Raw genomic sequence first — 23,710 nt, 5'->3', positions numbered from 1 at the left:
CGTGAGGAGCAAAGATAGGGGCTTAGTAGAGCACTTACTGGATTCAGCAATGTATCTTTGTTTGTAAGGGTTTTTATGTAGTTTAGGAATCCAGTATAGGTACGGCAACTCATATTCATTCAACCCATTGACTGGAATATTAAATGTGTCTAAAACTGAAGCATGGTTTTGAAGAATTTCGTCTTTTGAAAGGGCAGTTGGAGTATAAGTATGATTACCAAAAGTGGAATTAATGCCAAGTTCGTTTAAAATACATTTTTTTAATAATGAGCCTTACAAACAAAGACATTGTTGTTACTGGCTTTGTCAGCTGGAACCAAAACATATTCCTCATGTAACCTATCTAATTCTTTTATCACTTCTGGTTTATTAAACACAGAAGGATATACGGTACGTACTTTTGTTTTCATGTGTCTAATGCGGGATTTTAATATCCCTCTTATGCTTTTAACCCATTCTGACAATGTATCAAGTTCTTGTTTTTCATATTTAGCCCATCGTCTGGCATAATCTTCGACAAAACTCATAATAGAGATGAAGTTATGTCGCCAATTAAAAAACCGAGGTTCTCTGTATGTTGGACCTTTAAGAATAAGTGATTTGAGGTCCTGATTTTCAAGAATATTAACATCAGCAGTAATGACATGTCCAGCTGGACTGTAGTTGAAAGAAGATGAAGAACAATAACATGTTGGTGGATTACGTATAAGATGGTCTATATCTAAGCACTGCAAATTTTGTTTATAATTAAAAAGTTTAGATGCAATAGTAGAAGTATAGCTGTAGGAAATACAGGGTGTAGACTTGAACTTGAAATAAGTTGGAATACACGACTGAACCCTTTTATGACGAAGACTGTTATGTGTAAAGCAGATATGGAAGACTCTGTCGTGTCTTACGTCAAGTTCACTGGAATATATCAGAGCAACAACGCTATACAAGTAAAAATGAGTATTGTTTATAGATAAAACAACGTTATATAAGTAAAATGAGTATTGTTTATAGATAAAACAATGTTATATAAGTAAAACTGAGCATTGTTTATAGATAAAACAATGTTATATAAGTAAAAAGTATTGTTTATAGATAAAACAATGTTATATAAATAAAGAGGAGAAATGTTCATGAATAAAACAATGTTATATATGTAAACAGTATTGTTTATAGATAAAACAACGTTATATAAGTAAACATTAGTATTGTTTATAGATAAAACAATGTTATATAAGTAAAAATGAGTATTGTTTATAGATAAAACAATGTTATATAAGTAAATGTGAGTATTGTTTATAGATAAAACAATGTTATATAAGTAAAAATGAGTATTGTTTATAGATAAAACAATGTTATATAATAAGTAAAAATGAGTATTGTTTGTAGATAAAACAATGTTATATAAGTAAAAATTAGTATTGTTTATATATAAAACAATGTTATATAAGTAAAAATGAGTATTATTTATAGATAAAACAATGTTATATAAGTAAAAAATGAGTATTAGTTATAGATAAAACAATGTTATATAAGTAAAAAGTATTGTTTATAGATAAAACAATGTTATATAAGTAAAAATGAGTATTGCTTATAGATAAAACGTCTAGTTGGTATATCAAAGCGCCAAGTTGAAGGCCACAGCAAGTTTAGTTTTTGTCATGTATACGTTTTTGAACGAATTGTAACCCGTACGAAAAAAAAAAACCAAGGTGTTCATTCTATAGAGTGAGTCCATATACTATTGTATTAAATCTTTATCATCATCTCTACTTCTGTGTTTTGTGAATTGACACTTTATGCATGGTTATGAATAGTATGCAAAGGGATTACAAAGGCTGTTGTCGGTCGACAGGGGATGCTTACTCCTCCTAGGTACCTGATGCTACCTCTGGTATATCTAGGAGTCCGTGTTTGCCCAACTCTCTATTTTGAATTGATTATATGAGTTATGAGATTGATCTCTGTTTGTTATCTTCACTTTTCATGTAGTCATGAACACAAATTATGAAATTGACCAACCCCAGCATGAATACTTCAGGATATAAGACAGAGATGAACAGATAAAAACATGCTTAATTAGGCACTTTTCATATTCCTTTGTTGGTTTTGATACAGATGATCAAACATAAAACATTTGACAAGCTGCCCATTCAGGCCTATATGTACCCAATGCCGGCCATGGCATTCATCGAGGATGACAAAACTCGCTTCAGTGTCCTCACTGCACAGTCGCTGGGGGTAGTCAGCTTACAGACAGGTAATATCCATATACTATCTCGATATTCACAACCAACAAAAGACAGCACATCTCAATATTGACAATTCATAAAGAACAACACATTTCAATATTCACAATCCACAAAGGACAACATATCTCAATATTCGCAATCCACAACGGACTACACATCTCAATATTCACAAACAAAATACTACAAATCCCAATATTCGCAATCCACAAGCGCAACATATCTCAATATTCACATAGGACAACAAATCTCAACATTCACAAACAGAGAACAACACATCACAATATTCACAATCCACAAAGGACAACACATCTCAATATTCACATAGTACAACACAACTCAAAATTCACAATTCACAAAGGACAACACATCTCAATATTCACAATCCATAAAGGGCAACACAAATCAATATTCACAAACCACAAAGGACAACACATCTCAATATTCACAATTCAAAAAGGACAACACATCTCAATATTCACAAACAGAGGACATCACAACTCAATAATCACAACCAACAATTGCAACACATCCCAATATTCACAAAGTACAACACAACTCAATAATCACAATCCACAAATTACAGCACCACTCAATATTCACAATCCACAAAGTACAACACATCTCAATATTCACAATCCACAAAGGACAACACATCTCAATATTCACATAGTACAACATAACTCAATAATCACAATCCACAAATTACAGCACAACTCAATATTCACAATCCACAAAGGACAACACATATCAATATTCACAAACAGAGGACAGCACAACTCAATATTCAGAACCAACAATTCCAACACATTCCAATATTCACAAAGTACAACACAACTCAAAATTCACAATTCATTAAGGACAACACAACTCAATATTCACAATCCACAAAGGACAACACATCTCAATATTCACAATCCACAAAGGACAACACATCACACTATTCACAATTCACAAAGGACAACACAACACAATATTCACATAGTACAACACAACTCAATAATCACAATCCACAAATTACAGCACAACTCAATATTCACAATCCACAATGGACAACACATCTCAATATTCACAATTCACAAAGGACAACACATTTCAATATTCACAATCCACAAAGGACAACACATATCAATATTCACAATTCAAAAAGGACAACCCATCTCAATATTCACAATCCACAAAGGACAACACATTTCAATATTCACAATCCACAAAGTACAACACATTTCAATATTCACAATCCACAAAGGACAACACATCTCAATATTCACATAGTACAACATAACTCAATAATCACAATCCACAAATTACAGCACAACTCAATATTCACAATCCACAAAGGACAACACATCTCAATATTCACAATCCACAAAGGACAACACATCTCAATATTCACAATCCACAAAGGACAACACATCTCAATATTCACATAGTACAACACAACTCAATATTCACAATCCACAAATTACAGCACAACTCAATATTCACATAGTACAACACATTTCAATATTCACAATCCACAAAGGACAACACATCTCAATATTCACATAGTACAACATAACTCAATAATCACAATCCACAAATTACAGCACAACTCAATATTCACAATCCACAACGGACTACACATCTCAATATTCACAAAAAAAAGACTACAAATCCCAATATTCGCAATCCACAAGCGCAACATATCTCAATATTCACATAGGACAACAAATCTCAACATTCACAAACAGAGAACAACACATCACAATATTCACAATCCACAAAGGACAACACATCTCAATATTCACATAGTACAACACAACTCAAAATTCACAATTCACAAAGGACAACACATCTCAATATTCACAATCCATAAAGGGCAACACAAATCAATATTCACAAACCACAAAGGACAACACATCTCAATATTCACAATCAAAAAAGGACAACACATCTCAATATTCACAAACAGAGGACATCACAACTCAATAATCACAACCAACAATTGCAACACATCCCAATATTCACAAAGTACAACACAACTCAATAATCACAATCCACAAATTACAGCACCACTCAATATTCACAATCCACAAAGTACAACACATCTCAAAATTCACAATCTACAAAGGACAACACATCTCAATATTCACATAGTACAACATAACTCAATAATCACAATCCACAAATTACAGCACAACTCAATATTCACAATCCACAAAGGACAACACATATCAATATTCACAAACAGAGGACAGCACAACTCAATATTCAGAACCAACAATTCCAACACATCCCAATATTCACAAAGTACAACACAACTCAAAATTCACAATTCATTAAGGACAACACAACTCAATATTCACAATCCACAAAGGACAACACATCTCAATATTCACAATCCACAAAGGACAACACATCACACTATTCACAATTCACAAAGGACAACACAACACAATATTCACATAGTACAACACAACTCAATAATCACAATCCACAAATTACAGCACAACTCAATATTCACAATCCACAATGGACAACACATCTCAATATTCACAATTCACAAAGGACAACACATTTCAATATTCACAATCCACAAAGGACAACACATATCAATATTCACAATTCAAAAAGGACAACCCATCTCAATATTCACAATCCACAAAGGACAACACATTTCAATATTCACAATCCACAAAGTACAACACATTTCAATATTCACAATCCACAAAGGACAACACATCTCAATATTCACATAGTACAACATAACTCAATAATCACAATCCACAAATTACAGCACAACTCAATATTCACAATCCACAAAGGACAACACATCTCAATATTCACAATCCACAAAGGCCAACACATCTCAATATTCACAATCCACAAAGGACAACACATCTCAATATTCACATAGTACAACACAACTCAATATTCACAATCCACAAATTACAGCACAACTCAATATTCACATAGTACAACACATTTCAATATTCACAATCCACAGAGGACAACACATCTCAATATTCACATAGTACAACATAACTCAATAATCACAATCCACAAATTACAGCACAACTCAATATCCACAATCCACAAAGGACAACACATATCAATATTCACAATCCACAAAGGACAACCCATCTCAATATTCACAATCCACAAAGGACAACACATTTCAATATTCACAATCCACAAAGTACAACACATTTCAATATTCACAATCCACAAAGGACAGCACATCTCAATATTCACATAGTACAACATAACTCAATAATCACAATTCACAAATTACAGCACAACTCAATATTCACAATCCACAAAGGACAACACATCTCAATATTCACAATCCACAAAGGACAACACATATCAATATTCACAATCCACAAAGGACAACACAACACAATATTCACATAGTACAACACAACTCAATATTCACAATCCACAAAGGACAACACATCTCAATATTCACAAACAGACGACAGTGCATCTCAATATTCACAATTCACAAAGGACAACACATCTCATTATTCAATTAGTACAACACAACTCAATAATCACAATACACAAATTACAGCACAACTAAATATTCACAATCAACAAAGGACAACACATATCAATATTCACAATCCAAAAAGGACAACCCATCTCAATATTCACAATCCACAAAGGACAACACATTTCAATATTCACAATCCATAAAGTACAACACATTTCAATATTCACAATCCACAAAGGACAACACATCTCAATATTCACAATCCCAAAAGGACAACACATCTCAATATTCACAAACAGAGGACATCACAACTCAATAATCACAACCAACAATTGCAACACATCCCAATATTCACAAAGTACAACACAACTCAATAATCACAATCCACAAATTACAGCACAACTCAATATTCACAATCCACAAAGTACAACACATCTCATTATTCACAATCCACAAAGGACAACACATCTCAATATTCACATAGTACAACATAACTCAATAATCACAATCCACAAATTACAGCAAAACTCAATATTCACAATCCACAAAGGACAACACATATCAATATTCACAAACAGAGGACAGCACAACTCAATATTCAGAACCAACAATTCCAACACATCCCAATATTCACAAAGTACAACACAACTCAAAATTCACAATTCATTAAGGACAACACAACTCAATATTCACAATCCACAAAGGACAACACATCTCAATATTCACAATCCACAAAGGACAACACATCACACTATTCACAATTCAAAAAGGACAACACAACACAATATTCACATAGTACAACACATCTTAATAATCACAATCCACAAATTACAGCACAACTCAATATTCACAATCCACAATGGACAACACATCTCAATATTCACAATTCACAAAGGACAACACATTTCAATATTCACAATCCACAAAGGACAACACATCTCAATATTCACATAGTACAACATGACTCAATAATCACAATCCACAAATTACAGCACAACTCAATATTCACAATCCACAAAGGACAACACATCTCAATATTCACAATCCACAAAGGACAACACATCTCAATATTCACAATCCACAAAGGACAACACATCTCAATATTCACATAGTACAACACAACTCAATATTCACAATCCACAAATTACAGCACAACTCAATATTCACATAGTACAACACATTTCAATATTCACAATCCACAAAGGACAACACATCTCAATATTCACATAGTACAACATAACTCAATAATCACAATCCACAAATTACAGCACAACTCAATATTCACAATCCACAAAGGACAACACATCTCAATATTCACAATCCACAAAGGACAACACATATCAATATTCACAATCCACAAAGGACAACACAACACAATATTCACATAGTACAACACAACTCAATATTCACAATCCACAAAGGACAACACACCTCAATATTCACAAACAGACGACAGTGCATCTCAATATTCACAATTCACAAAGGACAACACATCTCATTATTCAATTAGTACAACACAACTCAATAATCACAATACACAAATTACAGCACAACTAAATATTCACAATCAACAAAGGAAAACACATATCAATATTCACAATCCAAAAAGGACAACCCATCTCAATATTCACAATCCACAAAGGACAACACATTTCAATATTCACAATCCACAAAGTACAACACATTTCAATATTCACAATCCAGAAAGGACAACACATCTCAATATTCACATAGTAAAACATAACTCAATAATCACAATCCACAAATTACAGCACAACTCAATATTCACAATCCACAAAGGACAACACATCTCAATATTCACAATCCACAAAGGCCAACACATCTCAATATTCACAATCCACAAAGGACAACACATCTCAATATTCACAATCCACAAAGGACAACCCATCTCAATATTCACAATCCACAAAGGACAACACATTTCAATATTCACAATCCACAAAGTACAACACATTTCAATATTCACAATCCACAAAGGACAACACATCTCAATATTCACATAGTACAACATAACTCAATAATCACAATCCACAAATTACAGCACAACTCAATATTCACAATCCACAAAGGACAACACATCTCAATATTCACAATCCACAAAGGCCAACACATCTCAATATTCACAATCCACAAAGGACAACACATCTCAATATTCACATAGTACAACACATCTCAATATTCACAATCCACAAATTACAGCACAACTCAATATTCACATAGTACAACACATTTCAATATTCACAATCCACAGAGGACAACACATCTCAATATTCACATAGTACAACATAACTCAATAATCACAATCCACAAATTACAGCACAACTCAATATTCACAATCCACAAAGGACAACACATATCAATATTCACAATCCACAAAGGACAACCCATCTCAATATTCACAATCCACAAAGGACAACACATTTCAATATTCACAATCCACAAAGTACAACACATTTCAATATTCACAATCCACAAAGGACAGCACATCTCAATATTCACATAGTACAACATAACTCAATAATCACAATCCACAAATTACAGCACAACTCAATATTCACAATCCACAAAGGACAACACATCTCAATATTCACAAACAGACGACAGTGCATCTCAATATTCACAATTCACAAAGGACAACACATCTCATTATTCAATTAGTACAACACAACTCAATAATCACAATACACAAATTACAGCACAACTAAATATTCACAATCAACAAAGGACAACACATATCAATATTCACAATCCAAAAAGGACAACCCATCTCAATGTTCACAATCCACAAAGGACAACACATTTCAATATTCACAATCCACAAAGTACAACACATTTCAATATTCACAATCGACAAAGGACAACACATCTCAATATTCACATAGTACAACATAACTCAATAATCACAATCCACAAATTACAGCACAACTCAATATTCACAATCCACAAAGGACAACACATATCAATATTCACAAACAGAGGACAGCACAACTCAATATTCAGAACCAACAATTCCAACACATCCCAATATTCACAAAGTACAACACAACTCAAAATTCACAATTCATTAAGGACAACACATCTTAATATCCGCAATCCACAAGGACAACATATCTCAATATTCACAATAAGTACAGGACAACACATCTCGATATTCACAACCAACAAAGGAAAACACATCACAATATTCACAATTCACAAAGGACAACACATCTCAATATTCACAAACAGAGGACAGCACAACTCAATATTCACAATCCACAAAGGACAACACAACACACTATTCACATAGTACAGCACAGCTCAATATTTACAATCCACAAAGGACAATACATCTCAATATTCACAAACAGAGGACAGCACAACTCAATATTCACAGCCAACAATTGCAAGACATCTCAATATTCACAAAGTCCAACACAACTCAATATTCATAAAGGACAACACAACACAATATTCACAATCCACAAAGAACATCACATCTCAATATTCACAATCCACAAAGGACAACACATCACAATATTCACAGTCCACAAAGGACAACACATTACACTATACACAATTCACAAAGGACAACACATCACAATATTCACAATCCACAAAGGACAACACATCACAATATTCACAATCCACAAAGGACAACACATCACAATATTCACAATCCACAAAGGACAACACATCACAATATTCACAATTCACAAAGGAAAACACATCTCAATATTCACAAACAGACGACAGTACATCTCAATATTCACAATTCACAAAGGACAACACATCTCATTATTCAATTAGTACAACACAACTCATTAATCACAATCCACAAATTACAGCACAACTAAATATTCACAATCCACAAAGGACAACACATATCAATATTCACAAACAAAGAACAACACATTTCAATATTCACAATTCACAAAGGACAACACAACACAATATTCACAATTCACAAAGGACAACACATCTCAATATTCACAAACAGAGGACAGCACATCTCAATATTCACAAACAGAGGACAACACATCTCAATATTCACAAACAGAGGACAGCACATTTCAATATTCACAATCCACAAAGGACAACACATCTCAATATTCACAATCCACAAAGGACAACACATCTCAATATTCACAATTCACAAAGGACAACACATCTCAATATTTACAATCCACAAAGGACAACACATCTCAATATCCGCAATCCACAAGGACAACACATCTCAATATTCACAATCCATAAGGGACAACACATCTCAATATTCACAAACAAAGGAAAACACATCTCAATATTCACAATCCACAAAGGACAATACATCTTAATATTCACAATCCACAAAGTACAACACAACTCAATATTCTTCAACAGAGGACAAAACATCCCAATATTCACAATATATTTGAATGTATATGTTTGCATTTATAGATATATGTGTATGTTGGTGACAGGTGAGATGCAGGTTATGTTTATATATAGATATGAATATATATTTGTATTTATAGATATATATGTATCTTGCTGACAGGTGATATCCAGGTTATGCTGGACAGGACGCTGAATCAGGACGACATGAGAGTTCTAGGTCAGGGTGTCCGAGACAACACGCTGACCCCAAACATATTCAAGCTTATGTTTGAGTCCCGAAGTGCTCCCCCCGTAAGTGATCAAATTTTGACAAAGCATTTTTTCGTTCTATTACAAAACAACTTTTACCAATCACTATTTCTGTGTATTATGTGTGAAGCTAATGTGAAGTTTATACAGGCAGACTGTAAAGTTAGAATGTAGTTAATGCATAGTTAGTGTATAGTTAGTGTAAAGTTAGTATATATTAAGTACATAGTTAGTGTAAAATTAGTGTATAATTAGTGTTAAGTTAGTATATATTGAATGCATGGTTAGTGTAAATTAGTATATTATATTAAATGCATAGTTAATGTAAAGTTATTGTACTGCTAGTATAAAGCTAATATATAGTTAGTATAAATTTAATGTATGATTAATGCAAAGTTAGTTAGAAGTCAGTGCAAAGTTAATGCATAGTTGTTGTAGACTTGAGTATAGTTAGTTTGAAGTTAATTCATATTCAGAATATAGCTAATGACAAGTTTTTGTATCCTTTGTGTAAAGTCAATGAGTGGTGCACATACGAATTAGAATGTTCCCTTAGCATCATAAGGCACGTAAACGGTGTGACCCATCTGCTAATTTTCTTTTATAGATCAAGGACAAAACAAGTGGTTTTCTTTCACTCCAAGCTCACTGCACCTAGTCGATAACATTGAGATTCTACCCTAGAAAAGCTCAGTCAGTGTGCCGCCATTGATTTCCCAGCATTCCTTCCTGTCGGGATCTTTACCGTGTGATGTGCACTTACTCAATCTTCGGTCCTTACAGCAGAGTTATGATGGACCAATCACACAGAGCGATGACTCAGCACTTCTATTACACATACTAGGACTGGATTGTGGGATTTCAAGACATGGATTACCTTGTACTGAGACACAGGGGAAGGTAAGTGATTGTGGGATATGTAGTAGACAACAGACAGGCGGAATACCGAAACTAGGGTTAGATATAGGGGATTGTGGGATATCTAACTTAGGGAGGAACACCAATGATTGTGGGATATCTAACTTAGGGATGGCTACCAAGGATTGTGGGATATCTAACTTAGGGAGGGACACCAAGGATTGTGGGATATCTAACTTAGGGATGGACACCAAGGATTGTGGGATATCTAACTTAGGGAGGGACACCAAGGATTGTGGGATATCTAACTTAGGGAGGGACACCAAGGATTGTGGGATATCTAACTTAGGGAGGGACACCAAGGATTGTGGGATATCTAACTTAGGGAGGGACACCAAGGATTGTGGGGGATGTAGCACTGAGTTCTAGGTTAGGTATGTAAAATTGCGGAATGCGTAGCTTTGAGTTATATACAAGGGGATTGTGGGATATCTAACTAGTGACTGAACATCAAGAATTGTGGGATATTTAGCAATGGGCTCTAGGTTAGATAAAGGGTTGTATCGGATGCTTAGTTTTGAGTTAGATATAGGGTATTATGGGGTACTTAGTTTTGAGTTAGATAAAGGGTATTATGGGATGCTTAGTTTTGAGTTAGATATAGGGTATTATGGGATGCTTAGTTTTGAGTTAGATATAGGGTGTCATGGGATGCTTAGTTTTGAGTTAGATATAGGGTATTATGGGATGCTTAGTTTTGAGTTAGATATAGGGTATTATGGGATGCTTAGTTTTGAGTTAGATATAGAGTATTATGGGATGCTTAGTTTTGAGTTAGATATAGGGTATTATGGGATGCTTAGTTTTGATTTAGATATAGAGTATTATGGGATGCTTATTTTTGAGTTAGATATATTGGGTATTATGGGATGCTTAGTTTTGGGCTATACTTACAATGTAGGATATTGTTGGACACATATTGTTGTTTACTGGATCAGGATTCAAAAATTTAGGTTGAGCATCACTGAAGAGGCATTCATCGAAATGCCCATCTGGTGCATCTAAATTGGTACCGTATAAGTTTTACATATAGGGCTCACGGCGGGTGTGACGGGTCGACAGGGAATGCTTACTCCTCCCAAGCACCGGATCCCACCTCTGGTGTGTCCAGGGGTCCGTTTTTGCCCAACCATCTATTTTGCATTGCTTATAGGAGTTATGAGATAGTACAATGTTCATTATCTTCACCTTTAGATACAGAGAATTATGGGATACCTAGTTTAGGGCTGGGGCAATCTCTACCCAGAGTTGTCGTTCTTTGCTCTCGCATACACCTCTGTCAACGTATCAAAGGTTTTACATTATTCCCGTAAAATGGCATATATGCTCAAATAAAGTATGGTTTCGCTTCAGTTACAAAAATATACGTAAATAGATGAATACTGAGCAGATGTCAAGTCTTTTTGTGACACAAGAAACATTGATTTGGGTCGAAACGCGGATATGGGGTTGTTCTATTCCACCAAGGCTATACATAGGTACATGGAGAATGCATAGTAATGGGGAAAAACTACAAATAATTGCTTGTCCTACATTTTCCTGATATTTTATAAAGTAGTTCTTAGTTTTATTAGCCGTAAAAAGGTGTATTTACATGTGGAAAAACATTGCTTATTTTGAGACGTTGACAGTGGTATATATGAGTATAACGATACAGAATTATGGGATACCTAGTTTAGGACAGGAGAGGATTGTGGGATAGCAGGCTCTAAACCTGTGATATACATTTGTTCACTGGTCCTCTATTAAACGTTTTCTATTAGTTTACATTCATAGAACAGTAAGAGAGAGTTGCGTCATTAGTGTGGTTCCTGTGATGTAAACATTCCAGTACATGCAATAGGAGTTATCTACCATACCTTACACTACTGCCCAGGTACATGCTCTCTCAAACACTTTATCTAGGTCAGATTACGGGATCTGTTCAGTGACACGCTAGGGGTGAAGGAGATGCGGCGGACGTCCTTGACATTACTACACGACAAAGGCCCCACATCGCTAGATAGTGACCTTACCTTGAATCCCATGGAAATATACAGTGTCAAGGTCAAATGGTGAATGTTTATAATGGGAGTGATTTTGTAATTGTTTTATGTGATAAACGGCCATGTAAACTGAATATACTGTGAAACTGGGTGTGATAAAAGGCTGTATAGACATAATATCCTGTGAAATGCATTGTGTTAAGACTGTAGAGATTTCAAATGCTGTGAAATTGAGTATGCTAGTGAGATTTATAGACTTGAGATCATTTGATATTTAGTGTGACAAAAGCTGTACAACCATGATATCCCGTGAAATTGAGTGTGATAAAAATTGTATAGACTTGTGATCCTGTGAAATTGAGTGTGATAAGAGTTGTGCAAATTTGTTTTCCAGTGAAATTGAGTGTGAAGTAAACTGTACACATGTACATACTTTTTATGCTGTGAAATTGAGTATGATAAAAGATGTATATTCTTGGGATCTTGTGAAAGTGAGTTTCAACTTTTTATTGGACAGAAAGCTGCGCTATCTGAGTAGGACTGTGTCAGAGAGTGTTTAGATGTGATCTTCATTATCCGACTATGTCATGTAAATGAGCTTACATCAGGCCAGGATTTCTCGAAAAGAACTGAAGTCGAAACTTGGACTAAAGTCTGAGAGTTTACTCAAATATTGACTGCTTAAATAAAAGAAAACTGAAACTTAAGTTTGAGATTTTTTTATGAAATCCAAGCCAGATTTTGGACTCAATTTAACGCGGGAAACAAATAGTGTAAGAATGAGAACGAGATAGAAAGTAGGCTCATTCAATATTTTATATTTGCTGAAACCAAGTCTTTAGGTATGTTTTCAACACCACATTTGGATATATGTAGTTTTCATATGTAAATATGGTGCACATGTATCTGTTTGATTTTTTTTTTAGGTTTTCGTGAGTTTTGTAGTACATTGCAAAATTCTAAGTTGAAGTTATTTCAGAGACAGTCTCAACAAATGACCAAAAAACTAAAGGAAATATTTACTCTTGAAAGGTTTTAATTTGTGAATGGGATTTCATGTGAAGTCTGTGTTGATGATTGAAATGGACTCTGGTGTGTCCAGGGGTCCGTGTTTGCCCAACTATCTATTTTGTATTGCTTGTAGGAGTTTTGAGATTGATCACTGTTCGTTATCTTCACCTTGCATTAAGATTCCTCGATGAAGGAGATATGTTTTAAATATTGTCAACCTTTCTATCCCCGGTGACAAGAGACGGAGTTTCAATGACAAGTGGTATTGAGATCCCGCTAACTAAAACACTATTTCATTTTTGTTCATCTCAAATTTAAGAAATAGTTGCTACTGACTTATTTCCTCGTAAAATAGGAAATGTGCTTAGATTTGGTGCCTAGAGGTTAAGGTTAAACATTGATGTTTATCATAATAACCCGTCTATTATGAGAAAGTAATCTGTGTAATAACTGGCTCCACACTTACTATCTTTAATCGCAAGTTAATGAAATTACTGCATTTGACCTGCCTCCGTGTGGAGTAGAAAGAGTGTTTAGATGATGTTGCCTCAAGTTTTAGTACAAGAGTTTACAGAGAAACAGATTGTTTTACTGATGTTTTATTGATAATTCGCTTACTATAATATACTACATACTGCAATTTAACAATTAACACAATACAATGATATAATTCTACTACACTGGAGGTTGATGAGAAACACGTTGTTTTTTGTGCAACACAAATATATATATTATGATTGCCAACTTATCAAGAGAATGATTTCAGAAACATTTTATAAATACTCTACATATCAGTAACTTGGTGTCTTATAAACCAGAATGGTGCAATCATCTAGTGGTCAGATAATGTTAGTTTTCTCTCAAACCTACCAAAGGCATCAGGGCAGTGTGACTGATATTGCCAGGTGATCTATATTTTATGATGATGTTTTGCTGACCCTAATGTTGTTTTTATGGAATTATATTAATTCAATTCAGGATTGGTATTTCAATTCTGTGATTTTTTTAAATAGACAGGTGCGTGTTTCATGGATTGTCTGTTTCCCTATTCACCCTTCAGTTTTTGAAACCCCGACCTCCTGCGCTGTTCCCTGCGAGAAGCGTGTCTATGCATACAAAATTGTAATAGTATCATTAGCGGATGTGGAAATAGCTTGTATGTCACAAACATGTTACCACACCCATCAAGTATTTGTGTATTGTATGGATGCATGGATGTTGACTTATAAACAACTCAGGAATTATATTCAAATCCCTGCAGAATATCGGATGTGAAAGAATACTGTCGTTGTGTATGTGTTGTTTTTTGTATTTAAATGACATGTATTATTTTATTTTATTGGTGATATGAATGTGGATCAGTGATGTATAATGCTATATATATTGTGATACACGTAAAAGAATGGCCCATTATGTCTGAAGTATGAAAATTGATTCATTACATATCATGTATGGATGGCCATAATGCGTGAAACATGTATGTGTATAGCTTTTATTGGATACATGTACGAATGTATGATAATTTATGACTGTCCGATTATCTTGGATACTTAACTTCATTAGTATATGACGTTTAGATGTTATCTTGATGTCATGTTCATATGACCTTTCGTGGTTATTGTGACGACATACGTGATGCTTAGAGGTTATTATAAAGACGTCCATGTGATGTTTAACGGTTATTGTGACGTCGTATTCACGTGATAAACGTTGTGTAGGATCGTCCTATTTAACATCTGCTGATAACAGTCGTCCTTGTTTTATGTCGGGTGTAACCAGTGATAACATAACAAATACATTCCATACTCTCATCGCTGTTTGCTAATAAATCTTCTATCATGTTACTGTGTATTGTGTATTGATTTCCTGATGAAAACCGTGATACTTATTCCGTTTGGAGAAAGTGGAATTTCGGGTCAAGATCCAGTAATAGACGATGTTGCTTTCCGGATATTTCATCTACGCCACCGAAAATTTGGACCAACTGTTTCAATCGTTAGAATTGATATACACCGTAGTTAAGAATCAGGTGACATAGGATCGAGATAGCTAGATCGAAACTTTGATTATGATAGAGCTGATCCAGAGGTTCGATGAAGGATAACCATAGACAAAGACGTTGCTTTGACATATCTGGTAACAAGTGAACTTACACTGACTTATTCTTGTGTTATTTCTGTATTTTATTTACTACATCAGATATAAATTATGGTAACATCTGTATATCCACTCCCTTATGTATCGTTGATACCCCCTACGTCTGTTTCAGCAGTGTTTATCTTGCAAAAAAATGTCTGCAGTTGTACAAACTTCATTGCTGTCACTGATGAAATGGAATGAACGTTACATTTTACTGTAACATTTCCTTTAGTGAATCAAGCCGATTAATGAGGACGTCTGTAAACTAGTAGTGTGGTCAATTGTAGATAGTGTAAAGTTCACATGTTTATAAGCAACGCTTTATAACACACATCACGCATATCAAGTACTGTATGCAAGGGAAAGTAACATTGCAATTTTCCAACCCTCACAAAAAGTCATTGCCACCATGACTTCCCCCAAGTCAGATATGATTTTCGCGGGTTTACAAATGAGAATCATCTCGCGTTTGCACTTTGTCCAAAACATCAGGTTGTTTTTTCGTGTACCCTTCATAATCAACTTCCTTTACAATGCCAATTTCTCATCATGATCAATGTTTAGCTAACGAATTCAATTCCTAGCTGAGAGATAATTACAACTGATCTTTGACATTAACAAACCAATTAAGACCCAGGTTTTGACATTTTCAGGGAGTAACCAGGTGGTGGGAATCGTGTTTTCTTTCTTTGAAAATGTGGCTTTAAAATAATACAATGATGCAGTCGTTGACAAGCCTTTATTAAATATACCATGCTAAATATTTGACATTTTTTAAAATTAGATTTTGATTGAATATAATGAGTATAAAAACAAAATGATATTAAATACAATAAAAATAAGTAAACATGAGCTAATTATAAAACCAATACTATAATAGAAAAATCAATAAGGATAGTGATTATAACTACAATAGGAAATATTAAAACATGCAACAATCATAATAGAAACAATATAATAGTAAAAATCAATAATAATCATAATAATACGAATACTAAATGGAAAATAAAAATGCAACAATATTAATAATAGCGTATATATTAATAGCAATAATAATAATAATAATAATAATAATAATAATAATAATAATAATAAATGCAATAAAAATACTCAAACATGCAATAATCTTAATAGAAACAACATAGTATAACAATCAATGATAATAATGATTATAATAAAAATAACAACAATGGGGAAACAACATGCAATGATGATAATAATAGCCTTGATAATAAGGGTAGTGATAATATTAGTAATGATAAAGATAGCAGTGATAATACTACATCCATATAACAACAATGATAATAGAAGTACAATGTAGTAGAAGTAGTTGTAAAAGTAGTAATAATGATAAAACTAGTAGTAGTAGTAGTAGAAGTAGTTGTAATAGTAGTAATACTAATAGTAGTAGTAGTAGTATTGATAGTAGTAGTAGTTGTAACTGTAGTAGTAGTAGTAGTAGTAATAATAATAGTAGTCGTACTTGCAGTAGTAGTAGTAGTAATCATGATACTTTCAAGAAGAAAAGTGAAATATCATCTGTGATCCATATTGCTCAACTGAACTATTTTTATGTGAAACATTAATTCTCGATATTGATCTAAGTCATGTAACCCCCACTATAATCCCAGTTGAAATGATTTGGGTGCTATTGAATTTGCCGTGCAATAGGATGTTTGCATATTTATTTATTTATTTTGGAAAAGTAGCCTTCTGGTTATTAAAAATACATGTTTTAGCGAACTTTCCTATAAACTTACATTTAAAACTTCAAACCATTCTTTTGAATACAGAAACCTGGGGATAAAAAACTTTGAATCTACATACTACATGGTTATATATCTAATCAGAAACTTGTGTATTAAATATCATTTCTTTAACGAGGAGTAATACATCTTCACAGTGGCTGACATCCTTTTTAAACATGAATATGAAACTATATATATCAGAAGCACATACATAAATGTACATACAGCAGAAAAAACACAAAGTTGCATAGATTATAACATGTAAATAATAAAAACAAGGGAGGACAACAAACAGTGAGTATACAGACAGGTCTTTTTTAAACAAACTACATGTAAAATGTATTGTTAGATCAATGGGAGATATTTGCTTAGGTTGTCATCTTAAGAATTCCAACACAAAAACCCAAAGCCAAACGTTCACAAAAGCAATAGCTTTGTTAGTATATTGAGCATATTTCTTTTACAGAATGATAGTATAATAACAAAGTCATCTCCCATCTTCAATGAATGTTTCCTTTCTTGTTTTTTTTTTTTTTTGCTAGTTATGGAAACAATACGATGTTCATCCATACCAACGACAGAAGTCTGCATAAATACATATAGCTCAACACAAATACGCATAAAATGAAATCAATATATCCAGTGAAAAATATGTGCAAATTGTATAACAGCATAAACATATGTCGACAGATTGTACAATTATGTCTTAATACAAGTATTTACAGTAAACAAATCAAACGTTTATATCGTGTCAGAAAAGGTACATCAATGAATTGTAAAAATCAAATGCATTTTTTTTTCAACGAAAACTTCTGGTTTTCAATAAATTTCCAAATCAAAACCCTACATTCGGTGTGTGAATAAGTACGTTTTTCTAATTAGAAAAATACCCAGACATAAAAGTGTGCTGTTGACTACTCAAGACACAAGAAGTACAAAATCAAACAAACATGTGATAATGATATAGAATTTCCATAAAGCATACTGAATTGTAAAATATATGTCTGTCATTTATGTAGCCTTTACAAAACACTGATTTTCATTTTTGTATACCAAGACTTAGCTGGTTCTTTCTACACTACGTCTTGGCTGGTTCTCTGTATACAAAGTATAAGCTGGTTCTCTGCATACCATGTCTTTTGCTGGATATCTTCATAAAATTCGCTAGATGGTTCTCTTTATACCCGGCCATTAGGATGTCATCTCTAAAATGAATCATTAGTAGATATCTAAGTTTCAAGTTTTGTGTGGTTTTCTATATGCCGAATAACTCGGTAAATAGTCAAGAAATCATATTTTAAATCTTACACATAGAACTCAATGCAGAGAGGAAGAATAAACTCTTTATCACAAGTCAAAAGCGAATGACATTTACCTGTGATCACTCAGAAATGGTGTCAGAATCATCGCTATGGTTGACGTCGACGTCGATCTTAATTGTGTCATAATGACTTTCATGTGATTTGTCCGATGCTGTCTCTTCCACTGTCTCAGATTCTAAGAGCAGTTGTTCAAAATTTTGCAGTTCTGCAAAACAAACATTGAGTCCTGTATCAGCAGACATGACTGTTGTTTCTTCCCTGTGCTTTTCCTCCGGTGCATTCATGACGATCTCTGTAGACGTCCTCAATCGTTCGTATTCTTTGCTTGAGGAATACCCGATGTCTAATATAGATTCTTCCATATATTCAACTTCTGACAAAATATCTTGGAAGTTGTTCAGATCTGCCAAACAAATATTGAAACCAGCATCTTCACCTTGAATGGAATATTCATTGGCGGTCTCAATGTTGGGAATGTTAACCATGGTGTCGGTGACATTTTGCAATGTTTCGTATGTTTCAATGTCGGTTTTCTCGTCTTGCAGTGTGTGTGTTCCAGAATCTAATTCAATTGGCTCTAGGTAGTCTGATGAATCAGATACCTTTTCTGTGTTTTCAATGTCAAAATTTATCTCTGCAATGCATAGTCCGGTAGAGAACGCGATTGACATGTTATCTTCCTTGTTGTCTCTGTCCGCCATTGGCTGTGTATTGTTTGGTGATACATTGAGTGCTTCGATGTTTTGAACATCAAAGTTCACCTCAGCAATACAAAGTCCAGCGATGTCAATGATTTGTTTTTCGTTTGAACCGTTTTCTTTGCCATATTGCTCTGATTCTGAGTCTCCCTCGTTATCTTCAACATCAAAATTTACTTCTGCAAGGCAAAACTCAGTTGTTAAACTGGTTTGCTTTTCGCTTGAATTATCTCCCGTGTTTTTGTGTGGCATTGGTTTTAAGTAGTCTGATGAATTCGACTCGCCGCCGCTGTTTCCTACATCAAAATTCACCTCTGCAATGCAAACTCCTTTTGTAGGTGCCACATTGTTTTCTTCTGCTTTGCTTTTTATATTCGAACTAGAAAACAACTCGTTAGGTGCATCGTTGGTGGTTTTAGTTGTTCCGGCATCCGATAATGTTTCATTCTTGAAACTGGGTTTCTCTTTCTCAGTATAGTTGGCATTGATGGCATCATCTACTTCTTGTATTTCTAATTCTAAAAAGCTAAATTCCGAAAGGGCGATGGATTCTTTTGCCTCTTCTCGTTTATAATTTGGCAATGTTTTTGGTATTTTGAATGGGCTGATACCGGGTAAAACATCAGTGATAGGTTCTCTCTTCACATCGGATAGCAATTGCGATATGAACTCCGCATCTTCGGCTTCTTCTTGTCTTTGCTTAATCCGCTCCAGTTCTATCCAATTACCATTAATGCCGTCATCATCATAATCGTTAAGTCCGGATTTTCTTCCACGGCGCATTCTTCTTCGGGATAGACGCCGTTCTGTGGATTGGGAGTGATCATTATGGATCAGTGCTCTTGTTTTGCCGCTTAGCGAGTAAACATCAGGCGGGTTATTGAGAAGAGAATACTGCGAATGTTTCTCTGAAGTAGTTCTGTCAAGGAAGGGTTTCTCTGCGAAAATTCCTTGCAGACTGTCATATGCTCTTGCTGTACCATGCGCTCCATCTACTTCTGGTAAGCTGTTTGGGGGATGATTGGCAGCTTGGTCCAAGCAATATCTACAAAAACAGCCTTCTTTGGGAGTTTCGTATGGAGCAACATATTGGTATTCTGTTTCTGCTAATGTTGCAGATCTTCGAAGAGGAGGTTCATATGGATCGTTCACAATCGGGGTCAATTCATAGTGATCCTCTGCAATAGATTGGTATCTGGTTGACCTTTGTCGAAGCCTTCGTCGAACCATACGCTGTAACTCTCGATGCAACAACATGCAAGTTATATTTAACAGTTCACGCTGGATCCGTGCTTCTATCTGTTTGATCTCGACATCTAGCCTTTTCGTCATCCTGCGTTAAACAATGTTGTCATTCATTCATTACTATTTTGCATTTACTATTTTATTAAATACAATATCCATTTAATCATCAGATGAAATAATCTTACCGGTTTATTCTGACGGCGATAACGATGACAATTGCCAACATAAGATATATTCCAACCACAACTGAAAAATAGATATACCGTTACATGTGCATCCTTATCTGACTAATGAAAAGGTGAAGATAATAAACAGTGATGAATCCCGTAACTCTCAAAAGGAATACAAAGTTGTGTAAACACGAATCCCTGAACACAAAAGCGGTGAATGCATGTGGCTGGGAGGAACATGCATCCCCTGTTGACCACCTAAACGCGTCATGAGCCATATATGCAAGGTGAAGATAATGAACAGTGATCAATCTCATAACTCCTATAAGCCTTAATTTTGAAATTAATTTCTAAATCTTATCCTAGGAATTAAATATACATCCGTATTTTCAAGTTATTAACTAAGTATTTAGCTGCTGGGCTGTAGATACCCTTTAGGACCAACAGTTCACAATTTTTATTAAATATAATATCCATTTAATCATCAGATGAAATAAACCCTTGGGGATCAACAGTCCACCAGCAGAGGCCTCGACCTAGGAGTCGTAATGTAAAGCATACAATATTTGGAATAGAGGTATGGATGTAAATGGACATATCAATAGCTAAAACTTCGCCCCTATATCTATTTTGAGACTTTGATCAAGGGGTCATAATGTAAAACATACGGTACCGATGTTGATTCACCAGATGTGCATTTCGACAAATGATGTTTCTTCAGTGATGCTCAAGCCAACCTTTTTGGAAATTCGAAGTAACAAGCTAAAAGGAAAACTAGAGTGTCGAAACCTGGAGCCAAAATCGTCCAAAGATAAAGCTATGTATAAGCGAGATAATCCTTAAATTAGAAATTAATTTCTAATTTTTAACCCAGTAATTAAATATGCATCCGTATTTCCAAGCTAGTAACGAAGTACTTAGCTACTGCGCTGTAGAGACCCTTGGGGATCAACAGTCCACCAGCAGAGGCCTCGACCCAGGGGTCGTAATGTAAAACATACAATACTTCGAATAGAGGTATGGATGGAAATGGACATATTGATAGCTAAAACTTCGCCGCTATATCTAACTTTTAAATTGAAGGCCACAAGAATAGCCTTATCCTGCTCTTAGAGAAACTGTTGAATAATTTCTTTCTTGTGATAATTCGAAGATATTTCAGGTAACAAAGAGCCCTCATTAAATAACCAAAGAGTATGTATACAGCTGTTTTTGATGTCAAAAATTTAACCTTATCGTGAACAGTGATAATGTGAAATATTGAATAGTCATACATTTTGTTACTGTGAACGATGAAGGTAGCCAACAGTGATCAATCACATGACTTCTATAAGCAATGCAAAGAATAGTTGAATAAAGACGGACCATTAGGTATACCAGTGGTGGGATCAGGTTCCCAAGAGGAGTCAGCATCCCCTGTCTCCCGACCACATCCGCCGTGAGTCTTATGTCTTGATCAGGTAAACGGAGTTATCCATAGTAAAAATCAGTGTGCCATAAACGGCCTAACAATCGGCATTAAAGACGTGATGCAGCATTTCACCCAATGATAGGTTGTATTAGCAATAGTTGGGAACAGTTGTATGATTCAAAATTCAAAGTTCGGTGAATGTTACCCTGAAATTTGATTTATACTCTTTCCGCAGATGTTGAGACGGTACATTTCAAGTTATCCCTACATAGCAGTGAATATATCCATGAGGCGGGGAAAAAACCCATCGAAAATTGGCGGCAGTCTAGATCTAACAACCGGTTTCTAAAATATTTTTTTCGCAAAGTCTAGGAATCCAGCATAAGTACGATAACTCATATTTATTTATTTATTTTTTCAATTTTCTGGGATATTCAATGTATTTGAATATGGAGTATGTCTGTGTAAAATCCTATCTTGGATTTCAAGTAGCATTACTAATGTGGAATTTGATTGATTCATTGATTGAATAATGTTTAATGTCCCGCTCGACAATATCTCACTCATATTGTACTGTATTAGTTTTACATTACTACAGTTGTGTTTTCACCATCCACGTCTCATAGCTGTGTATCAATATCCCGTATCACCTGCATATGGTGTGCATGTCCTTTAATTGATCCGAAAATGAGAGCATGTTGTGCGTATGATCA

At 34.5% G+C, this 23,710-nt stretch overlaps 2 protein-coding genes across 2 annotated transcripts; one reads left to right on the top strand and one right to left on the bottom strand.

Moving 5' to 3' along the window:
- Positions 1-1,485: 1,485 nt before the first annotated feature.
- LOC130049290 (alpha-mannosidase 2-like) lies at positions 1,486-13,335 on the top strand. Its single transcript, XM_056146704.1, has 4 exons — positions 1,486-2,251; positions 10,262-10,392; positions 10,958-11,250; positions 13,174-13,335. The coding sequence occupies exons 1-3, from the start codon at positions 2,110-2,112 to the stop codon at positions 11,006-11,008; spliced, it is 324 nt and encodes a 107-aa protein (XP_056002679.1). The 5' UTR covers positions 1,486-2,109; the 3' UTR covers positions 11,009-11,250; positions 13,174-13,335.
- Positions 13,336-17,151: 3,816 nt separating this feature from the next.
- Positions 17,152-21,893, bottom strand: LOC130049289 (uncharacterized). The gene is made up of 3 exons (XM_056146703.1): positions 21,602-21,893; positions 19,527-21,504; positions 17,152-19,356 (listed from the first exon to the last, which is right to left on the bottom strand). The coding sequence occupies exons 1-2, from the start codon at positions 21,640-21,642 to the stop codon at positions 19,533-19,535; spliced, it is 2,013 nt and encodes a 670-aa protein (XP_056002678.1). The 5' UTR covers positions 21,643-21,893; the 3' UTR covers positions 17,152-19,356; positions 19,527-19,532.
- Positions 21,894-23,710: the final 1,817 nt, after the last annotated feature.

Source organism: Ostrea edulis, chromosome 8 (genome assembly GCF_947568905.1).
Source record: "Ostrea edulis chromosome 8, xbOstEdul1.1, whole genome shotgun sequence".
NCBI classification, from domain to species: Eukaryota; Metazoa; Mollusca; class Bivalvia; order Ostreida; family Ostreidae; genus Ostrea; species Ostrea edulis.
The sequence above is the reverse complement of the archived record's forward strand: the minus strand, read 5'-3'. Positions and strand labels throughout refer to the sequence as shown.